Source organism: Tympanuchus pallidicinctus, unplaced genomic scaffold (genome assembly GCF_026119805.1).
Source record: "Tympanuchus pallidicinctus isolate F22 unplaced genomic scaffold, pur_lepc_1.0 scaffold2, whole genome shotgun sequence".
In the NCBI taxonomy this organism is placed as follows: Eukaryota; Metazoa; Chordata; class Aves; order Galliformes; family Phasianidae; genus Tympanuchus; species Tympanuchus pallidicinctus.
Genome location: NW_026294721.1, coordinates 41,797,541 through 41,824,222, shown reverse-complemented (window position 1 = coordinate 41,824,222; position 26,682 = coordinate 41,797,541). Strand labels below are relative to the sequence as shown.

Below are 26,682 nucleotides of genomic sequence, written 5' to 3'. Positions count from 1 at the left end.
GAGCTGGGAGACAAGAGGAACCCAACTAAAAGGCCCACTAAAGCCTGAACCCATTAGGCAGAAATGGATGCTGGTAACAGGGTCTGTCCACAGCCCTCGAGAAGGTGGGAGGATGAACCAAGTCCAGGGGCTAGCACAGAGCAGCAGGGGATGGGCGTAAAGACAAGGCTGGAAGTTGGGCTACAACCACAGTCCAAGATTGTAGGACATAGACAGAAGGAAAGGACTGGTAGTCCAGTGCCGAGCAGGGGATATGGAACACACGTGAGACTTATGGAGGCCACTAAGTTGAGTCAGTGCCATCAAGATCCCATAAGCTGGTGCAAGATCGGAATCCAGGACCTCTGGCAACTCCTGCTGCAAGGTGGCAAGTCTTAAATATTTAATTATTCCTTTTGGCCTTAGGAGTCTGTTTATTATAGTGGATGCACACTTGCAGCCTCTACTAAACCTTAGATTCTGGATGGGTATATGAAGGCCAGAAAAGAAAAAGAAAAACAAACATGAAAAAGTCATTGTGAAGCTCCAGGATCCCCAATATTAGTGCACTTGTTATTTTTCCTGGCTAGGAAAGCCATACTCACTCCTCTTTTTCCCACACAAATGCTCTGAAATGGGAAATGGAAATTAGGGTATTCTTTTGTCCCCGTCCCTTGCCTTTTCCTCCCAAATGCCTAAGTGTCATTGTGTGTTTCAGATTGTAAGTAGTGCTCCAGCATAAGTACTTGATTTCTCTTTGCTTTATTATTTCTCCCCTGCGTTTTTATATCAACCACAAAGACATAATCTGAAACATACACAGGAAAAAGGGAAATTATTGCTACTGTTTTCAGAGATAATCAGTTTAATGTCAAATTCATGTGGATTTCTTCATAATGAACAGAACAAATTGAGCTCAAATTCAAACAGTGGGAATCTGAGTCAGAGAGGAAAATTAAAATGAAGAACATTAATATCCTGATTTCTAACCCAAGACGTGATTGTTTCCTAAATGAAATCTCCCATCAAATTCCTACCACCCACTCAAAAATATAATTAAGCTGTGATTTCCATGCTGAAACCATATCTGCACTGTTAACTCAGCAGGGATGACTGTGTGTGTTTTAGGGGGGGGAAGTTTTAAATTATCTTCAGGTGGCCATATCAGCCTGCATTTTTAGGAAGCTTTTCCTTATAAAACACACTAGAAGGTGACATTCTGCCTTGGTCAGAGTCTGTCACTCCAAAAGGTGGTAGCTGCAGGTTTGCACTGGGGCACTGAAGTGAAACTAGTTTGGGTTACTGTCCCCAGATTTTCCCCTTCTGTATGGTGAGATGAAGATGTTTCTGTTTAGCTGTCTGCGTAGGATTGGTGTGTAGTAGCTAGGACATAATTTGGAAATACAGCAGTGAAAACAGTCTGACTTATGGTGTGGTTAAAAGGAGAGACCAGCAGAGGGAAAGAAAGAGCAAAATGGAAAATCAACACAAACTGCTCAGGAATGGCTTAACCCAGTTCAGCATTTTTCTAGTTCTGGCTTCGGAGCTGTGTCAGCCCCTGTTCAGGAGCTTAAATAAAGATAAATTTCTCCATACACTTTAAAGAATGACTTGCTCATCTGAGCACATTTGCAAAGCTGACCCTTTGCTGTCAGTGCCTAGGGAAAGCAGAGGGTGGGTAGAAATTTGGATTGCAGGATCGTTCTTGTTGTCATGTGTCAGTCTATCTCAAGATGCTCGTTCTCTCCTTGATGGATTTGTGTGACTGGCATGACAGACAGATTTCTGCTGAATTTATATTGAGTATAAAACAAATAGCAAGCACTTAAACTCTGGGAGAGGTAGGAATGCCTCTACTCATCTCAATCGGATATTCAAAGGGCGCCATCCACTGATATGTCACAGTCTGGCTAAACAGCTCTTACTTGCTCTGAGCAATACCAGTGACTCTTGTTCAGGCTTAAAGGTATTAGAGAATAGATACTGCTTTCTTTCCATTTGTTTTCTTTTTTTGCACTACATATTTAGTGGTTGGCAGGGTCTTCTGGAGGGAAATGTAGAGGACTTTTCAAAGCTGAGCCTGCGATGACTCTGGTAGAAGCTGCAGCCTCAGTGGCCTCTTGGAGACCATCATCTGCCAATGTGCAAATCTCACTTTATCATCATCATTGCTTTAAACCAAAGGCATGGCACTTTTCCCCCAGCGCCTAGCATTTCTGCGGTCTGTGCTTGATACTGGCCTTGCTCACCACTGCTGAGCCAGCAGGTGTGTTCTGCTGTACCAGACCAAGGGACTCCAGCAGACTATTTTTGAGCATTTCCCTTCCCAGATACTAGCAAAGCTCCCAGCCTTGGGAAGGTTAGGCTTTGTTGCAGGGGATTCAGGCAGCAGTCCTGGAGCCTGGAGGCAGCCGATTTAGCCACAAACAGCAACAAGAATGTGAACCTGCTCTCCTTCGGCCTCGGCGGTATGATTAGCAGTTCCATTTCTGTTTCTTTTCAGTTGAGGCTGCCTCTTGAGAGCAGAGTAGTGTTTTTCTGAGGTGCTTATGTGTCCCTTGGATGTTTGGTGGAAGTCAAAGGGCAAGAAGCAGGTTGAGAGTCCCTTGAGGCATCTCTCCACTAATCCAGAGAAAGCCTGCAGGCTCTGTTCTAGCATTTCATCTAGCCACAGTTTCTCAAGTGCTGTGGCTTCTGCTCTCTCTCTGGGGATGGTGATGCTCAAGAGCACTTACCGTTCCAGTACTGCAAATACTGTGTATGCCAGTGCTCACAACAAGGGGAATAGCATAGGAATTTCAGAAGGTTAATTTATGTCAGGACTCTAAAATTTCCATTTTGCCCAGTGTTTGTGGCTGTTTCGTTACCACCTCACTGCCGCTGGCATTTTTCTGATGAAACTGCCTTAGTTTTAAGTCTTTAGTTTTGTCCCCTGCTTCTATGTTCCTTCTTTGCAACCATTACAGAGCATATATATCAACCCCTGATTCTCCCTGACCCCACGAGTACCAGTGCCTGGGTCCCACTCCCAGACAGATCACAAATTTGGATGGAGTTGTCCACATGCACTGAGACAACCTGGAGGAATTTCTGTTTGCAAGACATAAATCTCTGCAGCCCTACTACATGGCTGTTGGTTTAACTAAATGTCAGCATCTGGCCTCAAAATGAATCATCCTGATAATCTTATATGAAGTAGAGATGAATTCCGGCTAGTTGTAAGCAAATGAATATTTTCTATTTGTAAGGAAAATGCAGTATCCTTTTGGACTAGCAAGTGCCTCGACTTCTTTTTTCAGTTGTTCATGGTTTGTGATTGTTTTTTTTTTTCAATCAGCCTTATATATGCCAGGAAAAATATGATTTTCTGCATCAGGGATCAAAACTTAGAAAATTTAACTCGTATTTCTGCCTACGTGTGAAATGAATCCCATTGCTGATTGTCTTCTGGTTTATTTTGCCTCTCTGCTGCCTGGGACAGAGTTAGCTGAGATTTGTAGCAGTGATTTCAGTGAGTGACGTGGCATTCTTCCTTTGGGAGATATTATGAACTGGCTTTGATTTTAGGATTGACAGCCATATAATTGGAAGTTCAGTCATTAGGTGGATCAGATTTAAAGAGGAAAAGTAAGGGCAAAGCAATTTCTGAAATCAGAGCAGGCTTTGGGGACTATTAGATCCAGCAGAGTATTGCTGCAGAGCAGTCTTAGCATGATGACTGTGGAGGAAGGAAGAAAGCATGACTGCTTATACTCTTGCAAGTACAGGCTAGTTTCCACCATAGGCATGGCATTCCAAATGTCTTGATTAAGAAGTTGCATCTGGTGAGCAGTAAGTATAAAGAGCCATAATGCACCTTTGTGCAGTCAAGGCGTAGAGAACCATAAACTCTTTGAAGGAGCAGTGGTGGTAAAAAGAAATGTCCCATCTGGGGAATGTGCTTCTGCTTCAAGCAGCTGAGAAGGAATCAGAGGAACGATGGCCTCTGTCCCATGGCAAACATTTATAAGTTGATGTGGACTAGCAGTATGTTTTGAACATGGCCTGCAGATTATAATCTTATCATCTGAAATCATTCCATGAGAAAGGAGGGAAAAAGGGAGAAAGAGCTGTTTTCCCTGCCCTGTGTCTGCATAAAAGCATGGAATGTTTCATTTCACAGAAGATGGCCCAGAGCTTAACAATCTCATTTGCTGAAATTCCATTTCACTGCAGTCAGTATTAATAGCTTCTCAATGAATAGATTAGATGCTGCAAGTGACAACAAACCTATTTGAGAGAAATTTAATAGGGAGGTTTATTGAAGTTTATTAACTAAATCCTGTTGGCTATTATAAGAACACAGGTCAATAAATCTGAACGTCAGAGCGTTTGTTGAAGGGAACGAGAAGAATGCTGAAGATAGCTGTTGTCCTTCAGCAAATGTGTGTGATTTCACTTTTCATAGTTATATTAATTGAATAACTTACAAGAGAACATGCAGAAGACCAGGATTTTTTAAAATACTTCAAAAATCTGTCCACAACACAGTAAAGAGCAGTACTGAATGCTGATAAGAAAAGTCACAGAGATGACTGGAGCTTTGACTCATGCAAACCTGCTTTGAATGTATTTTCTTTGCCTGGGAGTAAAATGGAATAAGTTAATGTTCAATGATGTACAGAGCTAGCAAGAATTTACAAACAGATCTGTGCAGCAAGGTTATTTCAGTAATGTTCAAGTTAAGGAGATGACTTACTATGATTAGAGTAAGGCAGTGTGTTTTTATTTGTTTCTTTGTTAAAAGAATCTTAGGAAAAGATTCATGTCTAACCACATCATTGGTGCCCTGGATAAACTAGTCTCGCTGGTAGCCAAGGCACTGCAGTAACTCTGGGGACTGGGCCATACTCTCTCTGCAGGGTGGTCTGAAGTCCAATATATGAAGTGTGAGAAGCTAGCGGTCTTGATTTATGCAGTCTTTGGACAGAAGGATAAGTTGGCTGCTTTCAGGAGGCAAAGTGGGCAGGGGCACAGCTCCCTGCTCTATCCTGTGGGATGGGAGCAGCGAGAGTTGTGTGGATGGCAAATGGGGAAAAAAACATAAAGATTAAGGTTGACCAGAAGCACACCATTACATCCTTTCAGGAAACAACCAAAAAAGTAACAAGAACAATTACATTTTTGGACTCCCGGGTCAGAGGCAATGAAATATTTTGTTACAACTCAGATGTGCCTTTTCTGAACTATTTATTTTAGTTTTACTCTAATGAAAAGATGACATCATAAGAGAGTCAAAGTCAGCTTTCATACAAACCAGTCTTGAGAAACAAAAAAGAATAACATTTCGTTTGGAAAATACTGGGCTTCTCTGGGCATTTTTGAAATGTTCAATTGATTGATTCGCTAGTTCACCAGCTTACATTTATTAAATGCTTTAGTCTACTTTCTCTGCAAAACTGCACTCTTGGCATGCCTTCTCAGCAGTGGGGAAATCTTCCCTTCCCCAGTGTGCTTCCAACCTGCTAAAATGCATGTAGCAAGGCAAGAGCTGGTTTTGGCAAGTCTCTGAAAAGATACAAAGCCAGAAGAGACATGTGAGGGTATCCTTACCTATGTGGGCAGATGACCCTGAAAAAGCAGTGCTGCCCAAGCCATTGGCAGCCTGCTTAGGCCACGCTGCATGACATTAATTTTCAGAAAGGCTGGAGGAGTACTTGGATATGTTTCCCCTTCTGTTGAGCAGACCACGCAGATGATTCAAGTTAGCTTAAATGCCTTTAAATGGCTTTGTCAGCCAGCTGCCCACAAGAAATTAGTTGAATTTTGTTCCTGAATGATATAACCTAGAGTCTGGTGGCATACACTTGTCATATTTCTTTTTGCCCTTTGCTTTTAGTTGAGTGTTTAAATTGTACCTGTTTAACAAGGTGCAGATTTCTGTTGTGCTCATGCACCAAATTCCTGCTGTTAAACGCAGGCTCTGTTTGTGAACTTCTCATCCCTGTGAAAAAGAAAATTCCCATGTGAGCCTTTGGCCTTGAAGCCTCATCTTTTTCCCACTCCCAAGAGCAGGTATGCCCATATGCACACAACACAAGGTGGGTTTGGGAATGAGGTGAGTTTGCTTTCAGTAGAGTACCTTTGGCTAGCAGAAGTGAAGGTGTTGCAGCGCAGCTGAACTGAAGCCAGCCAGCATAACTAAGCAAATAAAAAGTGAAAAGCATGCTTGGTGACTGTGTGCTGGGCTTGGGTACTTCAGGAAATGGCAGAGGACGAATTTGTTCAGGGGATGTTACCACTGAACTGCTGCAGAGCAAGGATGATGCTGGGCTGCATGATTTTCTGGGAGTAATTGGTGTCATGACATGGAAGGCTATGACATGTTGTGCCAAAAAGGCCTATTTGCATCTTCTCTTAGCATTTTCAGAAGGCATGTGTTTTGATCCCAGGCTTTCTTTGTTGGACTTCACTAGCTGTTTATTACCATAGCCATTTTCATGGGTAGCCCACCTGCTTCTTCTGCTCATACCTCATCTGCAGACTTAATCTGCTTTTCCCAGTAGTCCTGGTGGTTGCTATAGCAATGATAAAGTGTTATGAAAATGGCAGGATGATACTGAAATGTATGGCTTGCGATACCTTTTTTCTTTCTCCCTCCTGGGAAGGAGAAACTCAATAATGGGGATTCGGCTGTTGTATTATTGTTTTATCTTAAGCTTTAACTTCAAGCTCTCTGGAGCCTGAATGCAGTTTTTCTCCCTCAATCCTTTGAGGCAGGGAATGTTGCAGCTTTAAAGCAGCTAAGGAGAAACAAGACCCCAGATTAATGAATACAAGGCATATGTAATTTTCTTTTTGAGATACCAGAGGTTGTATTTTCCATGACACACACAAAGAGTGAAGTTTGCTGTGGGCAGCCCACCCTGATGGGAGCCTGCTGCTCAGTGCCCAAAATATTGAAAGGTATCGGAAAGAGATATCAGTGGATTTACTTTGGCTTTGCACCAGGAGAATTACTCAAAACTGACTTCAAAAGTGACATTTAGATCAGTAAATTAAAAAATCTTAACGCCCTCACAAATAAAGGGAGAGGAAAGCAGAAGATGTGGTATTTTTGTTTCGTGTCTGCATATAGAAATGGGTGGCTGTTTTGTTACACAAAGCCTCCTCTTGTACACAGATTTGCAATTGAAAATGACTGACTTATTCTGAGTTTTCCACTTTTTGTAGTGTTTGTACTCAGAATCACTGATCTGCTTTAAAAGTTTCCAGGAACTATCTAGTTCATACAGTCCAGAAGGACCAGGTTGATGTGAATTTAGCTTGTTTCAGAGCCCACCGGGCAGCAGAGGGCCCCTGTGGTGCATGTAGGCAAGCCAGGTGCTGTGTACTGACACAGATGTGTCCCTTTTTGTCTCTTGCCGTGCGCTGCTCCAAGCTCAAGCTGCAGTGGGATCAGCTCATGCATGGCAACAGGTGGGGTAAAACCTGGGAAAAGCATCACTGTCTTTGCTGTTGGAACGTGATGTGTTAGACAAGATCAGGCCAGCAACACATCATGTGAGATGCTTCTTTCTGTAGTTGCCATTGAAAGACACCTTGAGCAAAAGCGTTCAAAGCCATGGGGCAGGTACAGCCTTCTTCTCCATATCAAATCTCATGGCAACCAACTTGGAAATTGGGGTAAATCTCAAATGGAAGGATTATGTCACTTCGGAATTTGTGACTGCCATTAACTCTGGTCTTTCCTGTTACTTGTATAAACGTGAGTCCCTCTTTGAATCTTTTGCGGCCCAGCTTGTTTGGAAGTGGTATAAAAGCGGAGGCTACTTTAATGTCCTTAGTAGTCACACTGGTATAAAACAAGTGCAAGAAGAGAAGTTGTTCCTACAGTCTTCATCCAATATGTGATAGTAATGGATAAACGCGTCACCAGAACAAAAGGACTGACTCATTTGACAATGAGTTATATTCAAGGTTGCTTAGTTAAGTGTTCATATAATGTTTTTTTACAGGAGACAGCTTTGTTTCCTTATTTCCAAACACAACAGTTCATCTTGCTTTACATCAGTATAGCCAAAACATCAGGTGAGAGAAACCAGTATTTTTTGCAGCTGCATGTATCCATGCAGGAGCCTCCCTGGCATGCAGCCCTCATACAGCGCCGCCTTCTACCTTGTTCTGTGCTCAAAAGGCCAAGTGACCCGCTAATGTCATTCGCCTCAGTACGGGAAGGGCTGGGGAAACATAAAGGAGAGGCAGGACAGATTTTGCTTTCTTGAAATGCTCTGTTGGCGTGAGCTTTCACAGAGCTCACAGAGCTTGCTTCTGAGAAACTGACCTGGGGCTTGTATATTATCAGCAATGGCATCAAAAAAAAAAAAAAGGAAAAAAAAAAGGAGGAAGCCAGGTTATTAATTGCAGAGAAGAGTTTGCACCCAGAACATCAGCGTCTTGCAAAGCCCACCTCTACCACGCCACAGGGCCACCTTTACTCTTTACTCCCAAGAGAGGCAGATGGTGGACTCTGCATCCCATAGGTGACAAAGATGACCCCAAAAGAGTGGCTGGTGTTGAGGAATTTGCTTTCCAATCACTTGTTTGGGTTTGGGCAGCAGATGTTGGTGAAGCCAGTTAACCCTACCACTCCAGCTAGGGGCCAAGCTGGGATGTGGGGGTCTGGGATGGAGGTTCTGGTACCCTGGAAGAGGATTGGGCTGGGGAAAAGATGGTGGTCTGTTTTTTGTGCTCCTTCCCTTTCTCTTTGCCTGCTGATAGCCTTGAAATTGCCCCATTTGAGACTTGTTTTCCTAGTAGGAAGGATTTGTTCTAGTGTTCTAGCCCAGGAAGTAAATGAAAATTACTTTATGCCCTTGAGTATTCCTGCAATGAGAGTGGAAATTGTCTTGGGGTGAGTTTTTGAGTCATCTGCCTCTCTGGATCCCAGGGGAGACTTAACAGGACAAGGGTTTAATGGTTTTTTGGTCCTGCAGGTCAACAAGAGGAGGGGGGAGGCTTTGCTTCAGGGATTGATGCTTGTGGTGGGAAACAGGGTGGGTCTTGGCATCCACCTGCTAAGCTCTGATGATCCTGAAAAGCAGAAGTCCAGTATCTGCAGCTCCAAGGGGCAAACCTAAGGGGAAGGCTGACTGCTGGCTGCGTATTCAGAAATGACAGGAAGGAAGGCAAAAAGGCATTTGCTTGGAAAACAGGGACTCTCCAAACATATGTCCCCATGGTCTGCTTTCAATCCCAAGTGCAACACCTGCCAGGCTGAGGTGCTCTCATTACCCGCCTGCCAGGAGGAACTGGACAGCCTCTGAGAGCAGGAGCTGCAGTGAACTCATCCTTTTAGATACAAGAAACTGGTGGCCAGAGCAGAGCTCTCCAATAAGTGCTGAGAGCCTTTGAAGAGGTTGCATTTTCCATCGTTTCTTTTTAATTATACTATTTCAGTTTCAAATACATTTCAAGGGACCAGTAAGAGAGATCCTAGGCCACAGTGGGAACTGAATGTGCTGTTTTATGTTAGTCTTTTTTGTTTTTTCTTCTTCATTTGGCACTTTTTGGAGAGTTCCCCCCACCTCCCCGCCATTGTGTAGGCTGCCATCTTTCTTTGTTTATTTGTAGCAAGCATGTGGGCATAGCCTTGCTTACACTCCTAGCAACTGGGGAACCACCATAAATGTAGCTTATCTGCTTTCTGATCCATTTTCTTTTGCATCAGTTTGGATTTGTGCATTGTCAGTTACATCTGTGCTGCTTTAGTGGCCTACAGTTCTCAAGTCTAATTAGCTGGCTGCTTGTAATCAGGACTAATTCAACTGTTGTCATTCTGAATGTTCTTTTTCCTTTTTTTTTATGCCACATTTGCCTGATTGACCTTTTTTGTTTTTTCTCTGTCTTCCTATCGGGCTGCTCCAGGAGCCATGGCTAATCATCTTATAACCAATGCTCTGCTTCGTCCTCATGGCACTAACAACCCTTATAATACATTGCTCGGGGAATCGGCGGTCTATAACAACCCTTCTGTCAGCATGTACAACGCACAAGGTGTGCTGGAGTTTCTCTCTAATTTTTCTAGTGAGAATTCCATTTTCTGTGGCTTATTTTTGCCCATTTCTTTCTTTTTTTTCTTCTTCCCCTCCTCCCCCCCCCCAAACACTTTGTTTTTTTTGAACTGGGCACAGAAACGATCCTCCCTTTTCTTTCATTTCAGTGCATTTTTCCATTTTGTGTAGGCTTTTTTCCATGAGCAATCAAGTTCACTTTAAGAGACACTCATCAGTTCTACTCAAAACTTTCACAGTGGTTTTGATTTTGATTTTTTTTTTAATCCCCTTGCTTTTGTATTGTTTTTGGTCTTGTGTGTGTGTTTTGTCAGATGTATCCATTTCTCTGTTGTCTGCACATTTCCTTGTTAAACCATTCATTTCAGAAGCAGGAACATCTCTGAAGGTAAGTGAAGCTAAAATGGCCTTTGACACCAAAGCTGCTGTTGTTTGAAATGGCAGAGAGAAATGTGGTCAGCAGCACACCAGTATGTCTGCTGGAGGTTGCACAAGAAAAAAATGCCAAACAAAGCAAAAATGCCCTTGATTTGTAGGAAAAAATGACAGCTGAAGAGAGGAGCATAGGTCAGCTCCAAAGAGCAGAGTTTAGACGTTGGAGAAAATGTTTTGCTCTTTGCATTAATACATTTTGTATATTCTATTACAAAGTAAAAAAGAAAGAAGGAATGGAAAAAGGCGTAGGGAAGCTCAGAGCTCTTGACACATTGTTCTGTGCACGAGAAGTGAGCAGGTAGAGTCAGTCGTATTCAGCTGAGGCTCCCTCTCTGAGGTCATTCTCTTGTCGCCAGTGTGTGTGTCTCTGCTCCAGCTGTGGGGACAGGGCAGTGTTTGTAGGCTGCTGTCCTGGTGCTGCTGCCCAGGCCAGGCTGAGGTGTTTGACCGGGATGGAAGAGCAGCTGAGGTGTGGAGCTTTCCAGCTCCATCCTGCTCTACCACTTCTTTTGGGGGGTAGCGCTCTTTCACCTCTCCCCTCTAATGAAGGAGCCCATTTCCCATAAAGGATCCCTAAGGAAGGGAGAATAATTATGGTTATAATGGAAGCAGTAAAACCCCATTGTGCTAAATAGCAGTGTATTGTTTATAACAGACATAGGTATTGAACTGTATCACTAGGGTATTTTCATTCAGTCCACAAGGAAGCACATGTGTTTGACCTTTCTGTTGTTCATAAATTTCTTAAGCTATGCTAACATTGTGCAATAAATTTGCTTCCATTAATGTCTTCTAAAAAGGGGCTACTGTTAAGCATGAAATGCTCTGAATTTTAAGATCTTTAGTGTATCACAAATGTCAAAACAAGCTTTCATATTCTGTATGTCTTCTTGCATGATAATGTTGAGATTTGAGGGACTGTTAAATCAAGTGGCAGCAGGTAATGCTGGGTCAGTATCTAACTTAAGGCAAGTCCTGAGGTTCAGGTCTGGGGGCCTCAAATGGACAAAAGTGATTTGAGCGGAAATGTGACAAAAGGTTTTACATGCATTCTAATAATCTTATGTTCTTCTAGTTTGTGAGACTGGATTCTGATACAATTACCTGAGTTAACAGTACATTATTCCACAAATAGTGTTACTGATTTGAACATGCTATTCAGTGCAACACAGCCAGATGGATGACAGAGAAAGTTGCCCAGCCTACATCCCTAGTATATTAAAGAAAGTGTGACCATTACTGATCCCACTTGAGCCACTGGAGCTTTGCCTTTGACTTCAGAGGCAGCAGAATGCGACCTATTATGTTCAGGAGGCTGCAAGTTAATTAATGATCAAAGAAAGTGGTATAGCTTTTGCTTTTTAAACTGGCTATTATCTTAGGACAAAGCATTCCATTACAAAGTGTGCATATTAGGAGAACCAGCAGTGGAAAGGAAACTTTGCAAAACCCATTTGGATTCTCTGCGCTTTAAGGGCGCTGCACCAGCAACCTGGCTAAAGTAACGATAACACATTGTAAAAGTAGATGCTGTCACCATCTACAAGGGCTGGGATTGGAGTGCAGGGAAGGCATGCTAGCTAACATTGCCCTACTAACTCATTCCACATGATTTTCTTGCACCTTCATCTGCCACATCTGTTGTTGGCTGTTGACAGAGACAGGACTCTATAAAGACAATAAATGTGGAGTCTGGGGTGGTCTCCCCTTCCTCCTCTCCAGTTCCGTGCTTTAAAATACCTTCTCTGTTCAAGCTGAAGCTGCCCTGTCTCAGCAGGGGCTGGGAGCCCTAAAAAGCATTGCAAAGAAGCTGGGAATGAGAACCCAACAGGCCAGAGACCATGTACTAGTGACAAAACCAATTCCTTCACAGGACAGAGTGTAAAAGGAGGAGGAGATGGTAGGTGAGGAGCCTGGCACCCCGCGGCACATGCGAAGCACTCACTATCCTTTGCATCTGATGGATATGTACTCACTCAGTCTCTTGGATACATAAACGTGTCAAAATGGCCTAACTGCTTTTGTGATTGATAAGTTTAAGAGAAGAAGGAAATCCCGTAACAAGCTCTGCTTAAATCACAGTGTCCCGCAGACCAATGCAAAGTGAGAAGCTGACACTTAACAATGGCTCTTCATCTTCATCTCTGGCTCTGCTTTTTTTTTTAACTCTTCCTTCTCAACAGCTTCATTTAGAGATGCCATTATTCGAACTACTATTTCTCTCACATTTGCTTGCAAATTCCATGTAATTTTCCATGTGTTTGGTTATAAAAAGAACAGAAAGGAAACGCTTCCTTGCAAAAGTTTTTTAAATGCCAACAGCCCCATGATAAGCTAAGTCATACTCTTGCAAAGCGCTGTTGCAAAGGATGGACAGCAAAACAGTTTAGCAAGGAAATGGATTTCAGTTTCAACTGCCAGGGGTTATTAGAACTAACAGTAAGTAAAGCCATTCATTTTAAGACTCTGGAAATGACATTGACAGTGCCTGTCTTTTCAAGCATGACCATTGCCAGCTTTAGACTTCTCTTAACATTTCCAGGGATTATTTCTTGATGTATTGCACGCTGAACATTTATAATGGCATTGGATAAAGTTTTAAATGTGATTATATTTTCAATAAAACTGTAGTGCATTGATATTGCGGGTAAAATACTTTTCTGTCTAAAATGTCAATATTTTTAACCTGAAATAAACCATGTAACAAATTCATGTACTCTGGGCAGTGAAAATTATTTCCGTTAACTCTCTTTTCTGCACATCATCAATTTGCTTTTTACTCATGTTTCTCCTACTGTCGCTGTAAGCTTACTTGTTGTTTTTTCTTTCCTTTTCTTCATGCTGTCGTTTAGAGCCCTACAGAGAGACAAGTATGGGAGTAAAGCTAAACATTGCATATCAAATGTAATTTTTTTTAGTTCACTTTTATTGCATCACATATAGATGATGTAGTTAATAAAGGAAATTCATCTCACAGTTTTGAAATCAAAAGAATCTAAAGCATATGAATATACATATGTATATATCTGTGTATGCGTGCGTATGTGTGTGTGTATATATATATGTGTGTGTGTACATATATATATAGTGAAGATTAGATGATGCTTTCCTTTTTTATTTCCCGTTTTTGTGATATCATTTACCCAAACTAGTTTCTCATTTAGCTGTGCGTGCAATTCTTTTAAACTTCACCTTTTGATTTGCGAGGTCATGGTATTTTTATACTGCTCGTTTCATTGCAGACCTCACTCTGTTTTCACATGTGATGCCTTCATTTAATTCCCTCTGAACCCTCCCAGCCTCTGGCTCTATGCATTGGCAGCGGAAGCATTGCTTGGTGCCTAAATGCATACGGCACTCAGCTATCAGACAGATGCTGTCGTGTCCGTCACCCACTGCAAACGATCCTCCCCCTGAAATGCTCACTTCCCATTTCTTCCCAAACATCATGGCTCATTTGGAGAGCTTCCAACATGAAAATAAGCGGCTTTGCTCTATGTCTGTGATAGCTAGTTGACTTTTTGCATAGCCCCCTTGTTTGTTTGGAAACCCAGGATACGGCATCACCTTCCAAGCTTTAGAAACCTAAAAGACGACAGATACATTTGGGCATTTTACTCAAAAGAAAGAAAAAAAGCCTGCACTAGCACTTTCCAGCCGTTGTCACGCACAACTACAACATCGCAGATATAGACCGAATCCTGTATTTTCAGAAGGTACACATGCCATGTACCAAGCATGGTAAGAGCAACTGTTAAATTGTCGGCTAATGGCTCCTCTAATCCACTGCTGCTTGCTGGGAGTTGCTTATGATTTTTCGGCAACACCCATAGCCCTTAGCTGAAAGGTCGATATGGGATTTTGTGCTTTCCCATGTCTGTCTTTGCTGGCCATGATAAAAAAACAAAACAAAACAAAACAAAAAAACAGTGTGTGACAGCTTAACCTGCCTGTGGCCTGGGTTACTTCTCCCTTGCCTATCTCCTCCACCATAACCCATAGAGTCAGTAAGGATGGCATCAAGCCCCAGCCTTGCGCTGGCTGTGTTGACAGGCCAGTAGAAATGAGACAGCAGTCAGTGGTACAGTAGCAAGCAGGACAGTTCATTGCTGAAATTCAGAGGTCTCATTTATGCAACTGTCTGTGCATTCTTTGTGCAAGCTAGGCATATATATTTACCTGGGCTGCCTGTTCAAATACAGCAGGCAGTGAAGAAGGTTGGCAGGAAAGGCTCAGGAATGTCCCAACAACCCGAGTGTGTGTCCCACCATGTCTGCCATACTGTGGCAGTGATGGTACTTGCTCTACCTTCCATCTCTGCTTTCACTTGGAAAGGGAGATGGAAAGTATTTTTAAAGGCTGTGCAAGACCCAGTTACAGCTGTCCCCTGTACCAATTGCATTAGGAAACTCCCACCTGACCAAGATCAAGTAAATCATTTTGGCTGTGCCCTTGTGCCATGAGGGGTAGGATACTTAGTCTTCTTCCAAAAATGCTTTGGACAGGAGCACTTTGTGGCCCTGTGCTGGCTGCATGAGCTAATCACGAATCTTGCCTTTAGCAGAGCACTCATGCCTTTCCTCGGATAGGGAGTGCAGATTTATTTCCCCCCTCCGAAGCTAGTAAGGATACAGTCCCAAGAGAGGTTCGGCTGATGATTAACCTACACAGCAAATACTTCTCCTCAGCTGGGGTGAATTGCCAAAGCCTTGCAGCAAGGGCACTTTGGCCCAGTTAAGGCTCATGTATCGCTCAGCTCCCAGGGAACATGCAGAGCAAATCCCAGACCCTCTGGAAGCAGCAGTGCACAACAGCGCGAGGAAATATTGGCAGGGAGAGGTTATTCCCTCCTGCTAGCTATTGCCCTCCGTTTTCCAGCAGCGAGACCCTAAATCAGCGGCGAGGCCTTAAGGCAGCGAAGTGGAGCTGCACCCTCACACCTGGGATGAAGCAGTCTCCCTAGTGTGAGACGGCATACCGCTCGCTTTTCCCCGGCCCTGTGGCAGCCTAGGAAGGGTGTGAGTGTGCACGTCCCGCGTGAGTGTCCTGTTTGTACAAGTCACCCTCTCTTGTGTAATGTTTTTCAGAGGGGCTTCTGAACAATGCCAGGGATACAAGTGTCACGGATACTCTACCACTGAATGGTAATCACGGCAACAGCTACAGCATCGCCAGCGGCGAGTACCTCAGCAACTGCGTGCAAATCCTCGACCGCGGGTACAACCACACTGAGAACGCCCTCGAGAAGAAGATCCTGAAGGAACTCACCTCCAACTACATCCCCTCCTACCTGAACAACCACGAGCGCTCCAGCGAGCAGAGCCGAAACCTGATGAACAAACTCGTCAACAGCGTGGGCGGCGGGAGTGAGGACGACGCCATCGTGCTGGACGACGCCACCTCCTTCACCCACGAGGAGAGCCTGGGCCTGGAGCTCATCCACGAGGAGTCAGACGCCCCGCTGCTGCCCCCCCGTGTGTACTCGGCTGACGGCCCCCAGCCCCATCTCTACAGCCGGCGGCGCATCCCACAGGACAACAGTGAGAGCTTTTTCCCCTTGCTGACCAACGAGCACACAGACGACCTCCAGTCGCCCAACAGGGATTCTCTGTACACCAGTATGCCCACGCTGGCCGGCATGCCCGTGGCGGAAAGCGTTGCCGCCAGCACCCAGACCGACCCCCCGCCGGCAAAAAGCGGTGACGCGGATGATGTTTACTACAAGAGCATGCCCAACCTCGGCTCCAGGAACCACGTCCATCAGCTACACACGTACTACCAGCTAGGCCGAGGCAGCAGCGACGGCTTTATAGTCCCGCCGAACAAAGAGGGAACCTCCCCGGACGGCAGTGCGAAAGGACCCGCTCATTTGGTCACTAGTCTATAGAAGGTTAAGCAAAAATGAAGCAAACGGACACCCACAGCCCCTCCGTAACGCTCGGTTTACTGTTCTGAGTTAATACAAGCAGTGGTAATATTGTGTGTACTCCTAAATCTTCATGCTGTTCTAAGCGAAATGAAACTCTCAGACTTTTTTTACTGGAATTTTTAGGCCAGCCCGGAGAGAACAGGAACTGCTGCCCCCTCCCTCCCCCCAGTTCCTCCCCATGCTCCCTCCCTTCAGACAGACTTCATTATGTTAATGAAAGAGATAGGACAGATAACGGCACACTTCGTGGCCTTCTCAAGTTATGCTGTATTTGTTTAAACGATCCTTGATGCTGTGTTGCTCTTAATACTGAGGACCTGATTTAAGAAAGAAAAAAAAAAAATGCAAAGAAAAAAAAAAAAAGGCCAAAAATGTGCATTTGAAACTAGTAGCGATGACGCATCTAGGTGGGAGTGCTGCACAAAACAAACAAGCTAGCAAACTGTCTGTTACAAATCCAGATCTTGCAGCGGGGTTTGGTCGCTCACAACTCGGTTTGATCGCAGCACCCTTCGCTGTGGGAGCAACCGAAACAAAAATTTATGATACGGAAGGGAATCCTAGAATTATATGCTAAAGGCATATTTTATGTTTTGCTGTATTAACTGACGATCAAAACTAATGGCAGAAAAAGAGAATCAAACAATTTCTATGTAATGTACAGATACTAGCATTGCACATATAGTCTGCTTTCTGTTCCTCCAGAACTTGCGTCCCTGTTAATGTAGTGGAAAAAAAATAAGAACTTTTTCTGTTGTGCTGGTCTTGTAAGTTTGTCTACCAGTAGGAGCAAGGTTTTTCATAACTCCTGTTTTTCTTTTCTTTCCTTTTGCCTCTCCCCTCCATCCCTCCCATCCTGGTAAAAAGTCTCACTGGGCAGAAAAACAAACACCACTTTCTAAGGACCATTTTTAGAAACGCGATGGCAGTTTCTTTCCAACCAAGAGAGTCTTTTCTTTCCTCATCGTGTATCTTTCTCAAGCCGCCATATGGCCGGCAGACTTTTTGCAGAATAGAGCAGGGCAAACTTTATGTTTACAGTGCACAACCGATCGTAACAAGAATCCTGTGAAGCATCTTTGGCAAGCAGCCCCTCACCCAGGCCGTAGGTTCGCATCTAGAAGCCAAGAGGTTTTTGTAGTCGTAGCGGGGCTTCTGCATGAGACGGTGATTTCCCCATAGGAGCTAAGGGCCTTCACGGCCCCGTCCGGTCCCCGTTTAGGCACTTGTAATGCAGTGGTTAAGAAGAAATTTGATTGATGCGTAGTGATCTAAAAAGTACTTTTGCAGTGATTTTTAAAGAAAAAAAAAAGTCTTCTGTTCATTCTTTTGCCTAACAGGAAATTTATTTATTTGACATGATTTCAAGTAACATAGGCTTTCCAGAGGTAAATTAGCAGCACGGAGTATAATTTCTTCTTTTTTTTCTTTTTTCTTTTATTTTTATTTTTATTTTTAATTTATGATCATTTTGTATGGTCTCAGCAGTTGAATGACCTCATTACTAATATTTGTTGTAAAAGTGAAGCTTGTTTGCCAACCAATAAACAACTGATCACAATTTAGAAGACACTGTATGTATGTACTGTACAATTAATCGCTCTTCTCTGTTGTTCCTTTCTCCATTTCTGTCTTCAGTACGAGTTTCCAACCCCTTTAGGGCATGGGTGAGCAATGCCAAAGAGAGGAGGCCTGGCTGAGCAATTTAAGCACAAACATTACCCAGCTACAGCTAAGTAGAAGTATCAGGCTAGCAGCACTTGTATCTGGCTGAGAACAAAGCTGGCCCACGTTTCTTGCAGGTTATCCTAGGTCTGTTTTGTGCCTACTGTATAAACCAGACAATGACATGCAGATGATTTGAGCATAGTATTTCGTGTGTCTTTTTAATCATTGTAATGATTTTTTAATTATTTTTTATTTTTTAAGTTTGATTCTTCTGAGATAAATACCACTGGTAGCATGTCAAAGAGTAAAACGAGTTCCCGTTAGGCCTCAGTTGTTGTTTGCTGTCTTTTTATTTTCTTGCTCCAGGTGTATGCAGAGCTATCCTTCGCCAAAAGTTCAATTGCCAGCCCGGGCAACACTGTGCTAGAAACCCCACTGTGCTTCCCAGTGGCCCAGCCCCTCTTCAGGTCCCTCCAGAGCAACTGAGTCTCTGCAATGGCTGTCCTGAGCCACCTGAGGTGTTGCTGCAGCCAACAGCTCAGGCCAAAATGCCTTGGGAAGGAAATCTCATTTCTGACCAGGCTGTGCCTCCTGCCAGGTCTAGATTTTGGCCTTTCCTACCAGGAGTTTGGGAATCACAGCAAAACAGCCACCAGCTGTGCCCTTGCTCTTGATAGTGCTGCCCCACTGGCTTCAAACTCGCTGCCTCCTTGTGTGGTTTTATTTTCTGTGCCAGCAGGGACTGAGCTGGGAGGCAAGTGGTAGATTCATGCACGCAACTGTTTAGATCCCATCACCAAACCAATTTTTGCCACAGTCCAATTGAGACTGTGAGGCCTTGAAGTATCTCTGTTTTGGAGAAAGTTAAAGCTCTTCTACCATATTAGTCTCCAAAAAGTGATTTTCCAAGGATTTGGTGGGATTAAACTCCTGCAAAGGGTGAGATCCACTGTAGCCAATATTGCTATGATAAAATGGGAGGCAGGTGATCAGTGCAGTGTGCCTGAAACTGCAAGAACAAACCAGTAGTGGATTTGGTATGAGATGACTGTATGATACTAAATGTCTTTGGCTTTCTTCAATCTAAATGGTCATTCTCACCTGGCCCCTTCCCATGTATTTCTGATTCAGCAAGAAACAGACTTTTTCCCCCTTCTCCATCCCTTCTCGCAAGAGTTACTGTCCTCCAGTTACCATGTCTATTAGCACTTTGATTGCAAAAAAACACTGTTTATTTTCGAGCTGATTATTTCCGTCCCCAGACTGAGCTGGCACCACAGGGTTCACTGTTGGTGCTTCTTACAGACTTGGAAACAGCTGAATCACAAAACAGAGGGGAAATAGATATCATTAATTACATCAAGCTAAATATGTTTTAAGACTATCATTTGGTTTGGGGAAGGAGGGAGCAAGATGGAGGTAATTTTTTTCATTTTTTCCTCTTTGAAACAGTTTATCATATCAGATAGTTGATTATTGGCATGGTGAAGATTTCTGCTTATTGATAAGTAACTCAGTAGATGTGTTGTGTGACTGACAACACAGCGGTGTCTTCTGTGCAGACTGCAACACGTGAAACTCAGCTAAATCCCTTGAAGCCTAAAATGCTGTTGGAGTGGGAAGTAGAACTGCAGAACCACTGAGGCATTTCTTAATGCTGAGCAAAGGCAGGGAGATGCAAGAGAATAGCGTGTGGTACAAATGATGACTTGATGAAGAGGCAGTAACAATTATGGTATTAAATCCATACCTATGATTGGGGCACACAACTTTGCCGGATGGTTTGAAGTGGATAAACAGCCCTGTATCAGAGGGATCTCTTTTTTTAGAGATTTGTTAAAAGAAAGAAAGGGAGAAGAAAAAAAAATTATCTTTAGAGATAGAATATTAAAGCTTCATCATTTGACTGCAGTAAGCATCCAACTTTCCATGGAAAACAGAGTAGAGGAAAAAAGCAATGCTTGGTCCTGCTGAACAATTGATCTTATTTACAGACCTTCCCTGTTGGAAACATGGGACTACTTTAAGGACACGTTGGTTGCTGGGCAAGTATGGAGTGAGAATTTGCAATGACAGTGCATAGTTTGAGTCATCCTTTCTTCTAAAAGTCTTGCTTGCATGTTGGAAGGGGGAACAGAGAAGTATAAGACTGAGCATTGCATGCAATGTCCCGTCATCCTGGGACATTTTGCAAGTAGCAAACCTCTTTTTCCCATGCTCCTTCTAACCTGCACATAAGCAAGGTTACTTTCTTTGTGTAATCTCATATCAGATGCCAGATTGCCCATAGCTACTGGATGATGCACCAGTTTGCTGGGTTACCACTAAGTTTCCTATTGCTTGAGGACACTTAGGCTCCGAAGGACAGTGCTGCTCATTTTCTGCAAAAGCCATAAGGGAGAAGCTGCATGAGACTGTAAAGATCTCCCCAAAGCTTCTGAAAGAGAGACAAGACATGACAAGAAAGACTACAAGACTATGTAGGCTAGAAGTTTAGGATGTTCATTACAGCTTCGTAAATACCACATATTGCTTACTATGGTGCTACTCTTTTCCTCGTAGTGATTGCATTTAATTCCCTGAAATCTGAGTGATGATGGTCCTTGTGTCCCTGCCTGTGTCCCTGTTGCCCTCACACACTCTTGATCTTGACAGTTCATAAAGAATATAATACCCTGTAGACTTGCCTGCACAACAGGAATGAAAGCATAGCTCGTCTTATTAAAAGCTGTCTCAGGAGAGCCTAAGAGCAGTGTCTTGGTCATCTGTCTCACTCTGATTTTCTCCCTCTGTTTGAAAAGATCTTTATTTTTAGCTACCTGCTAGCATTCAGCTAGACTCTATGCAAATTTTGTTCAATGAATATTTTAGGGTTTAAATAGTCTGAGCTCATGAACATTCTCTAAGCATCGTGTCGGCACAGGTTCTCTGGTAACAGAGCTGAGAACATCCTGCAGCACAAAGCTGGAAACAGATAAAATCAGTGATTAATGCTCCCAGAGAAGGCAGCAGCCACATTGTCAGTGAGCATCCTGAGCAGGGATAAAAGCAAAAGCAAGTGGGGCTGCGGGCCCAGGATGGTGTTTTTGCAGTCAGTTTTTGCTGCTGGGCGTTGAGCCAGGGCTGTATGAGCACTCAGTGGGTCAGCATGTCTTGGAGATGTGTGGGGTCGTACAGCTGGTAGCATGTTTTCCCAGTTCTGGGGAGATGGTCTGATTAATGCTGAAATATTGAGACTATTCAGCATAGCCAAAACTTGGAAATCTTCCCCTTCTACACCAGAATAGCTCTTAACAGGTGGTTACTGTTTGTTGTATTTGGTACTCCAGACGGTGATAGTCTCCTCCAGCACAATGCCAACAAAACAACTCAGCTTCCTAACTATTTGCTGTCTTTTTGATTTCCCCCCTCCCTCACTTTTTTTCTTATGTTTCTACTCCTTAAATACTCTGTACACATGTAAAAACCCAAACTAAAACCTCGATAATAAAATATATATATATTGGTAAACCCAGAGCAGTTATTATGTGCTGGAAGCAAACGCTTGCTTTTTGACAGTGCTGCTTAAACCCAAAGCAACAACTGAAATGCAGGAGCAGAGCTGCACGGCCTCCCAGCTGGTGTGCATGGCCACTTCATGGATGAGGCCTGAATCCCATGTCCCATAAAAGTAATCTTATGCCCAAAGAGAAGAAGCATCCACTTTTGTTTAATGGGCAAATTGTTGCGTCCTGGTGACAAGAATGAATATAGTGAGAGCCTACAGCTGTCTTTTACTTTTTTCTTTCTTTTTGGTCTTAAAGCATTGAATATTTATGGCTTCCCTTGATGCCGTGCATAGCTCACTCACACTGGCAGGACAGCACATTAAACATAGAGTTCTGGTGCAGAAAAGCAATGCTGCGTTGCTCTGAACACATACAGATAACCCAGTATCTTCCATTGCTGCTAACAGCCAAGTGTATGTACTGTTACAAGTTCAGAAAGGTTATTTCCAGCAGCTTGATGCTCCATGGGTACATTATGGTTATAATAAAGCTGTTTTCATACTGTCTTGTCCCACCTCCCCCCAAGGCATCTCGTGCAGAATTTAGGTCCCTATGGCAGGAAAGCTCAATGCAAAAAGCCTGTGCTTTAGAGGCTTTGTGCCCTAGTTGCAGCAAAGGCTTTGCCTTTCAGCAGACACAAGTCTCTGTTAACCTCCACTAATAAATGGGTTTTGGGGGATGAGGGGTCAACAGCTTCATTAGCTGGGCCAAGTTTATGGAGGTTAAAAGGAGCTTTCCCTCTGGTTTTCTGTCTGGAAAGGAAGGGCTGTATGTTTTTCAAGGTTGGCAGTCCTGTTAGTAAGGCTCTCCATGATAGATAAATGATGTAGTACATTGATGCTGTGCCTTCCCAGTCCTGCACGCACCTGGGCTCTGCCTTCCCACAGCCTCCATTTTGGCAGATTCCTGATTGCTGTCATTCATACATGCAGGTGAAAGGATAGTATGGTTTTAAAGAGTGCTTCATATCCAATATGTGGGATTTTGGATTCTTTCCCCCAGAGTACAGTATACACCCAAGCATTTTTAGCTGTTTATGATACAAAGCAACATAGAAATGAAAGGAGAAAGTGCAACCCACTGCCTGGAACAGTGATGAGCTACAAGGAAAGGAAGAAATTTTGTCCTTTTCAAGGAGCAGCAAAAATAGACAAGCTGAGGGATTAATGTGAATAGTTTCTGTTCTACCCCTGGCACTTTCCTGGTAGCACTTTCTGTATGAGTTTTGCTGCAGCAGGGATTTGCTGGCCGTTGGATGGACAGGATATGGAGTGATTTATCCTAAAAAAAAGGCTGTAATTCTCTTCCAGAGTATGTCTGGCCTACCTTAGCCTCTCCCTGGGCATTAAGGGAGTCTGTTACCTGAATCATTCCAAGTGTTCTTGCACGTGTCCGCTTCACCTCCAGCAGCATGTGGCTGCCTTCCTGACCCGTGCCCCTGCAAGCAGGCATTTTCCTCCTGGAGCTGCAATTATTGCAGACACAGCTGTACGGTAGAGCTCTCAGAGACAGCCTGTGAAGTGCCCTTCAGATAATGTCTGATATCAAAACAAATCTGTTTACTCTGCAGTGATTCCTACTGATTGAAAAGTGGGGAACCCTTAAAAATTGCCATTTGGTCCAGCAAGCCCCATAGCTTTGTACAAGTTCAGAGCTGTGGCTCTGGAGCTGTGCTCACCATAGGAGCAACTTGCACCTGGGCACAGCTGATCCTCCAGACCTTTTGGTTGGTTTCAGATGCTCCTAAAAGCAGCATGCATTTTTCACTGAGAGGGCAGTGAGGCACTGGCACAGCTGCCCAGACAGGCTGTGGATGCCCCATCTTTGGAGGCGCTCAAGGCCACTTTGGATGGGGCTTGGGCAGCCTGATCTGGTGGTGATGCAACCAGCCCACGGCACGGAGCCTGGAACCAGGTGATCTTTGTGGTCCCTTCCAACCCAAACTATTCTATGATTCTGTGACCACAGAGGTTACCACCTGGCTTGCCCCCTGGCTGGCTGTGAGGTGTTGCTCTGGGCTTTACCTCTCTCCCCTTGTTCTCCACAGAGAGTGGCCGGATGCCCAAGCAGGAGCCAGTCTTCAGAAGGGTCACCATGGAAGACAGCGTCATCTAGCATCTGTACCACACCACCCTGGCTCCTCACTGCCTCGGTTTGCCCATCCTGCCACGGGAGGGCCCAACAGGAGAGGCCCAGCCACCAGCCTCGAGAGAATCCTCAGCAAACCCTCTCATCCTCACGGAGAAACCAGCCTGGCCAGGCTTTCTGCTGCACTGAGGACCATACCTTCTTACTTGGCTGGTTTGTTGCTTTTTTTAAGATGAGCAGAACTGGCAAAAAAAAAAAAATATTTTGCAATTCTGTCTGCTCCTAATGTTGGCTTCTTGACTGGAAAACAAAGACATGAGCGTGCTTGCCTCACTTCCTGGACCCCGCTCCACTGCAACCAAATCCCTGCTGTAAATACAGGGAGTCAAAGAGGGAAGGAAAAAATATACAAAGAAATGACCTTGGTGCCAGAAGAAGGTGAATTGCCATCACTTGTAAATAGGGATCAACCAGCACACGTACCTAGCAAAGGCTTCTGGGGAATGTCGCTTGGATTTTATTGTCACGTGTAAATAGAGATATTTTTTGTAAAAATAAGCCTTAGTTTCTCGTGGATCATGATTCTCCCTCAGCTCAGCTGGGGATAGATGGACTGGAGAGCCTGGCAAGAGTCCTGCAGCCCAGCCATACTGTGGCAGCATGGGAGGCAGCCGGAGGATGAGGGCAGAGAACTCAGTAGGAGTTTCTCCTTCGCTCCTACCAACAGGGAGGACTTTCTGGCCTTTGTTCTCCCCATGGAGCTATACCCACTGAGGGCTTGGGTACCTTGGTGCAGGTGTGGGTGGGATGGGCAACGTCATCATGAGGGATACAAGCCGTGTTGGTGTGGTTCCCATGAGTCTTTTAACGTTAATTAAGAAGAAAAAAAAAAAAAAAAAAAAAAAAAAAGAAAGAAAGAAAAAAATACACCAGATCGTGAATGGCATTGGGCCAATTCTTCAGCTCAGTCCTGCAGTGCCAGTCAGCAAGCAGGGCTGTGCTTCAGCACAGGTTTTTGAAGAGTATGGCAAAAAGTGGAGGAGCCATGAGGTTTCAACTTCACCCTGCACAACTCAAAGGCTTCTTCTTCCTTATTTACTCTGAGTCCAACTGCAGAGATTCATGCAGCAGATGGAAAATGCTTACCAGACTGAAAAAAAAAAAAAAAAAGGAGCATTTCTGAAAAAATGACCCAGAATAACTTCCTCTAGCCATAAAAGGCTGTCACTTTTTTTTTATTATTTTTCTTTTTTTTTCCCCAGAGAGAAAAATAGGAAAGATTTCTTCTCAGAAAGAGTGATGAGATGTTGGCTCAGGCTGCCCAGGGTAGCGGTGGAATCACCATCCCTGGAGGTGTTCAGGAGATGTGGAGATGACCACAGAGGGATGTGGTCAGTGGGCATGATGGGAATGGACTTGTGGTTGGACTTGGTGATCCTAGAGGTCTTTTCCAACCTTAATGATTCTATGATTCTAGGATTCTATGAAAATCAGGAAAAGCAACCCCTTGCTTTGTGCCAGAAAGGTTCTGGGAACTAGCCAGTAAATTAAGAAGAAAAGAAAAAAACCTCCCAAGAGTTATGAAAGATTTCAGCACAAGAAGATGACCCTATGCATTCTACAGCCCAAAAGTTTAGAGTTGAATCCTGGCCTGGGGAAATATGGGGTGCTGCATAGGATGAAAGCTGGCTGTGATTGAAAGCAGAAATCGCCTGGGTTTTTTTTCAGGTTTTTTTGTTGTTGTTGTTGTTTATTCGTTTGGTTTTGGTTTGGGTTTTTTTTTTTTTTTCCCCCAGTAGATCACTAGAAAGCAGCTGAGTTGCTTTTTTTCTCATTGCAGCCCTTCCTATGAGTTTTTCTCCTCAGATAACTTTGTCCTCACGCACCCAAAGCTTCCAGTGTGATGTCTAGAGGAGTTATTCTACAGCCAGCAGCGCCAGTGGGCGCACTTTGATACTTTGTCACTGATGGTGACAGCTCAGAGCCCAGCCCAAGTTCTAACAAAAATGACAAATCCCATCCAGCCCCTCCACCCTGATGGCATGCAGATTGGCAGCTGCAGACATGAACCACCATGGCATGGGATAATGCAACCAGCCACAGCTGGAGGGATCCAAGATTTAATTGACAAAGCCAGTGCATCCCATTTGCACCCCCAAGTCATGTTGCTCCCCAGGCAGAGATTTGGTTCAAGCCAACCCCAAGTCAACAGTGATTTACGTTTCACTTGCTTTGCATAACTTCGGTGGACTTCCTTACTCCTCAGGCATGGAATGAATCTTAATACATTGTAATTACTGTACTCCTGTTGATGACACAGTATGAAAAACTATCACGGAGAGCATTAATAAAATGTACATTATGAAAAAGAATTGGGTACCGTCTAAAATGAATAGTGCACCTGGTTTTACCATCTACACCAGCTCATTACAGCTGCCCTTGTGTTTAGTATTAAAATGCCTCATCCAAGCTGCTTGTGCTGCAGCTTTGCATTCCTGTTGGATGGAGAGCACCAAGAGGGGTTAACCTGGGAACTCTTTCAAACTCTTATTTTAGTGATGTGTCTGTATTGCCATTATGACCAAAATGAGTTGATGGGTTCATGGATGAGTGGCGAAGACTTGGAGGCAAGGTAGGATTGACATGCACTACAAGAACAGAATTCATTGCTGTATTATTTTCAAGAGACTGAGCCGGCAGCATCTCAGTAACTGAAGAGATCTTCACTGTTTTATTTATGTATAAATGTTTACTTAGCCACTGATTTTGTTTAGCAGAATTTGTTAGCAAATGGAAATTGTAAACAATAACATGGTGTCTATTTTTAAATTTATAGACTTCCATCTATAGTGAAAATCCAAGATTTCCAAAGTGCCTTTGTTTAACAGCAATCAACACGCTCTCTTGTATTTGCTTTCTGGTAATTGCAATTAGCAACTGCAGTACTTTGCATAAAACCCATTTGACCCTCGTACAGGAGATC

At 43.8% G+C, this 26,682-nt stretch overlaps 1 protein-coding gene across 11 annotated transcripts in view; it reads left to right on the top strand.

Moving 5' to 3' along the window:
* Positions 1-26,071, top strand: part of ADGRL3 (adhesion G protein-coupled receptor L3) — a 488,842-nt gene extending 462,771 nt beyond the window's left edge. For 5 of the 11 annotated variants that reach the window (XM_052682224.1, XM_052682223.1, XM_052682221.1 and 2 more), the window contains 2 exons: positions 9,886-10,014; positions 15,554-17,970. In XM_052682224.1, the coding sequence (XP_052538184.1) occupies positions 9,886-10,014; positions 15,554-16,353 (929 nt within the window). In that variant the 3' untranslated portion in view covers positions 16,354-17,970. Of the gene's footprint in view, positions 1-9,885; positions 10,015-13,318; positions 13,371-15,553; positions 17,971-23,658 lie in introns of those variants that run through there. The other 6 variants (XM_052682227.1, XM_052682226.1, XM_052682225.1 and 3 more) reach the window with 3 other exon arrangements.
* Positions 26,072-26,682: the final 611 nt, after the last annotated feature.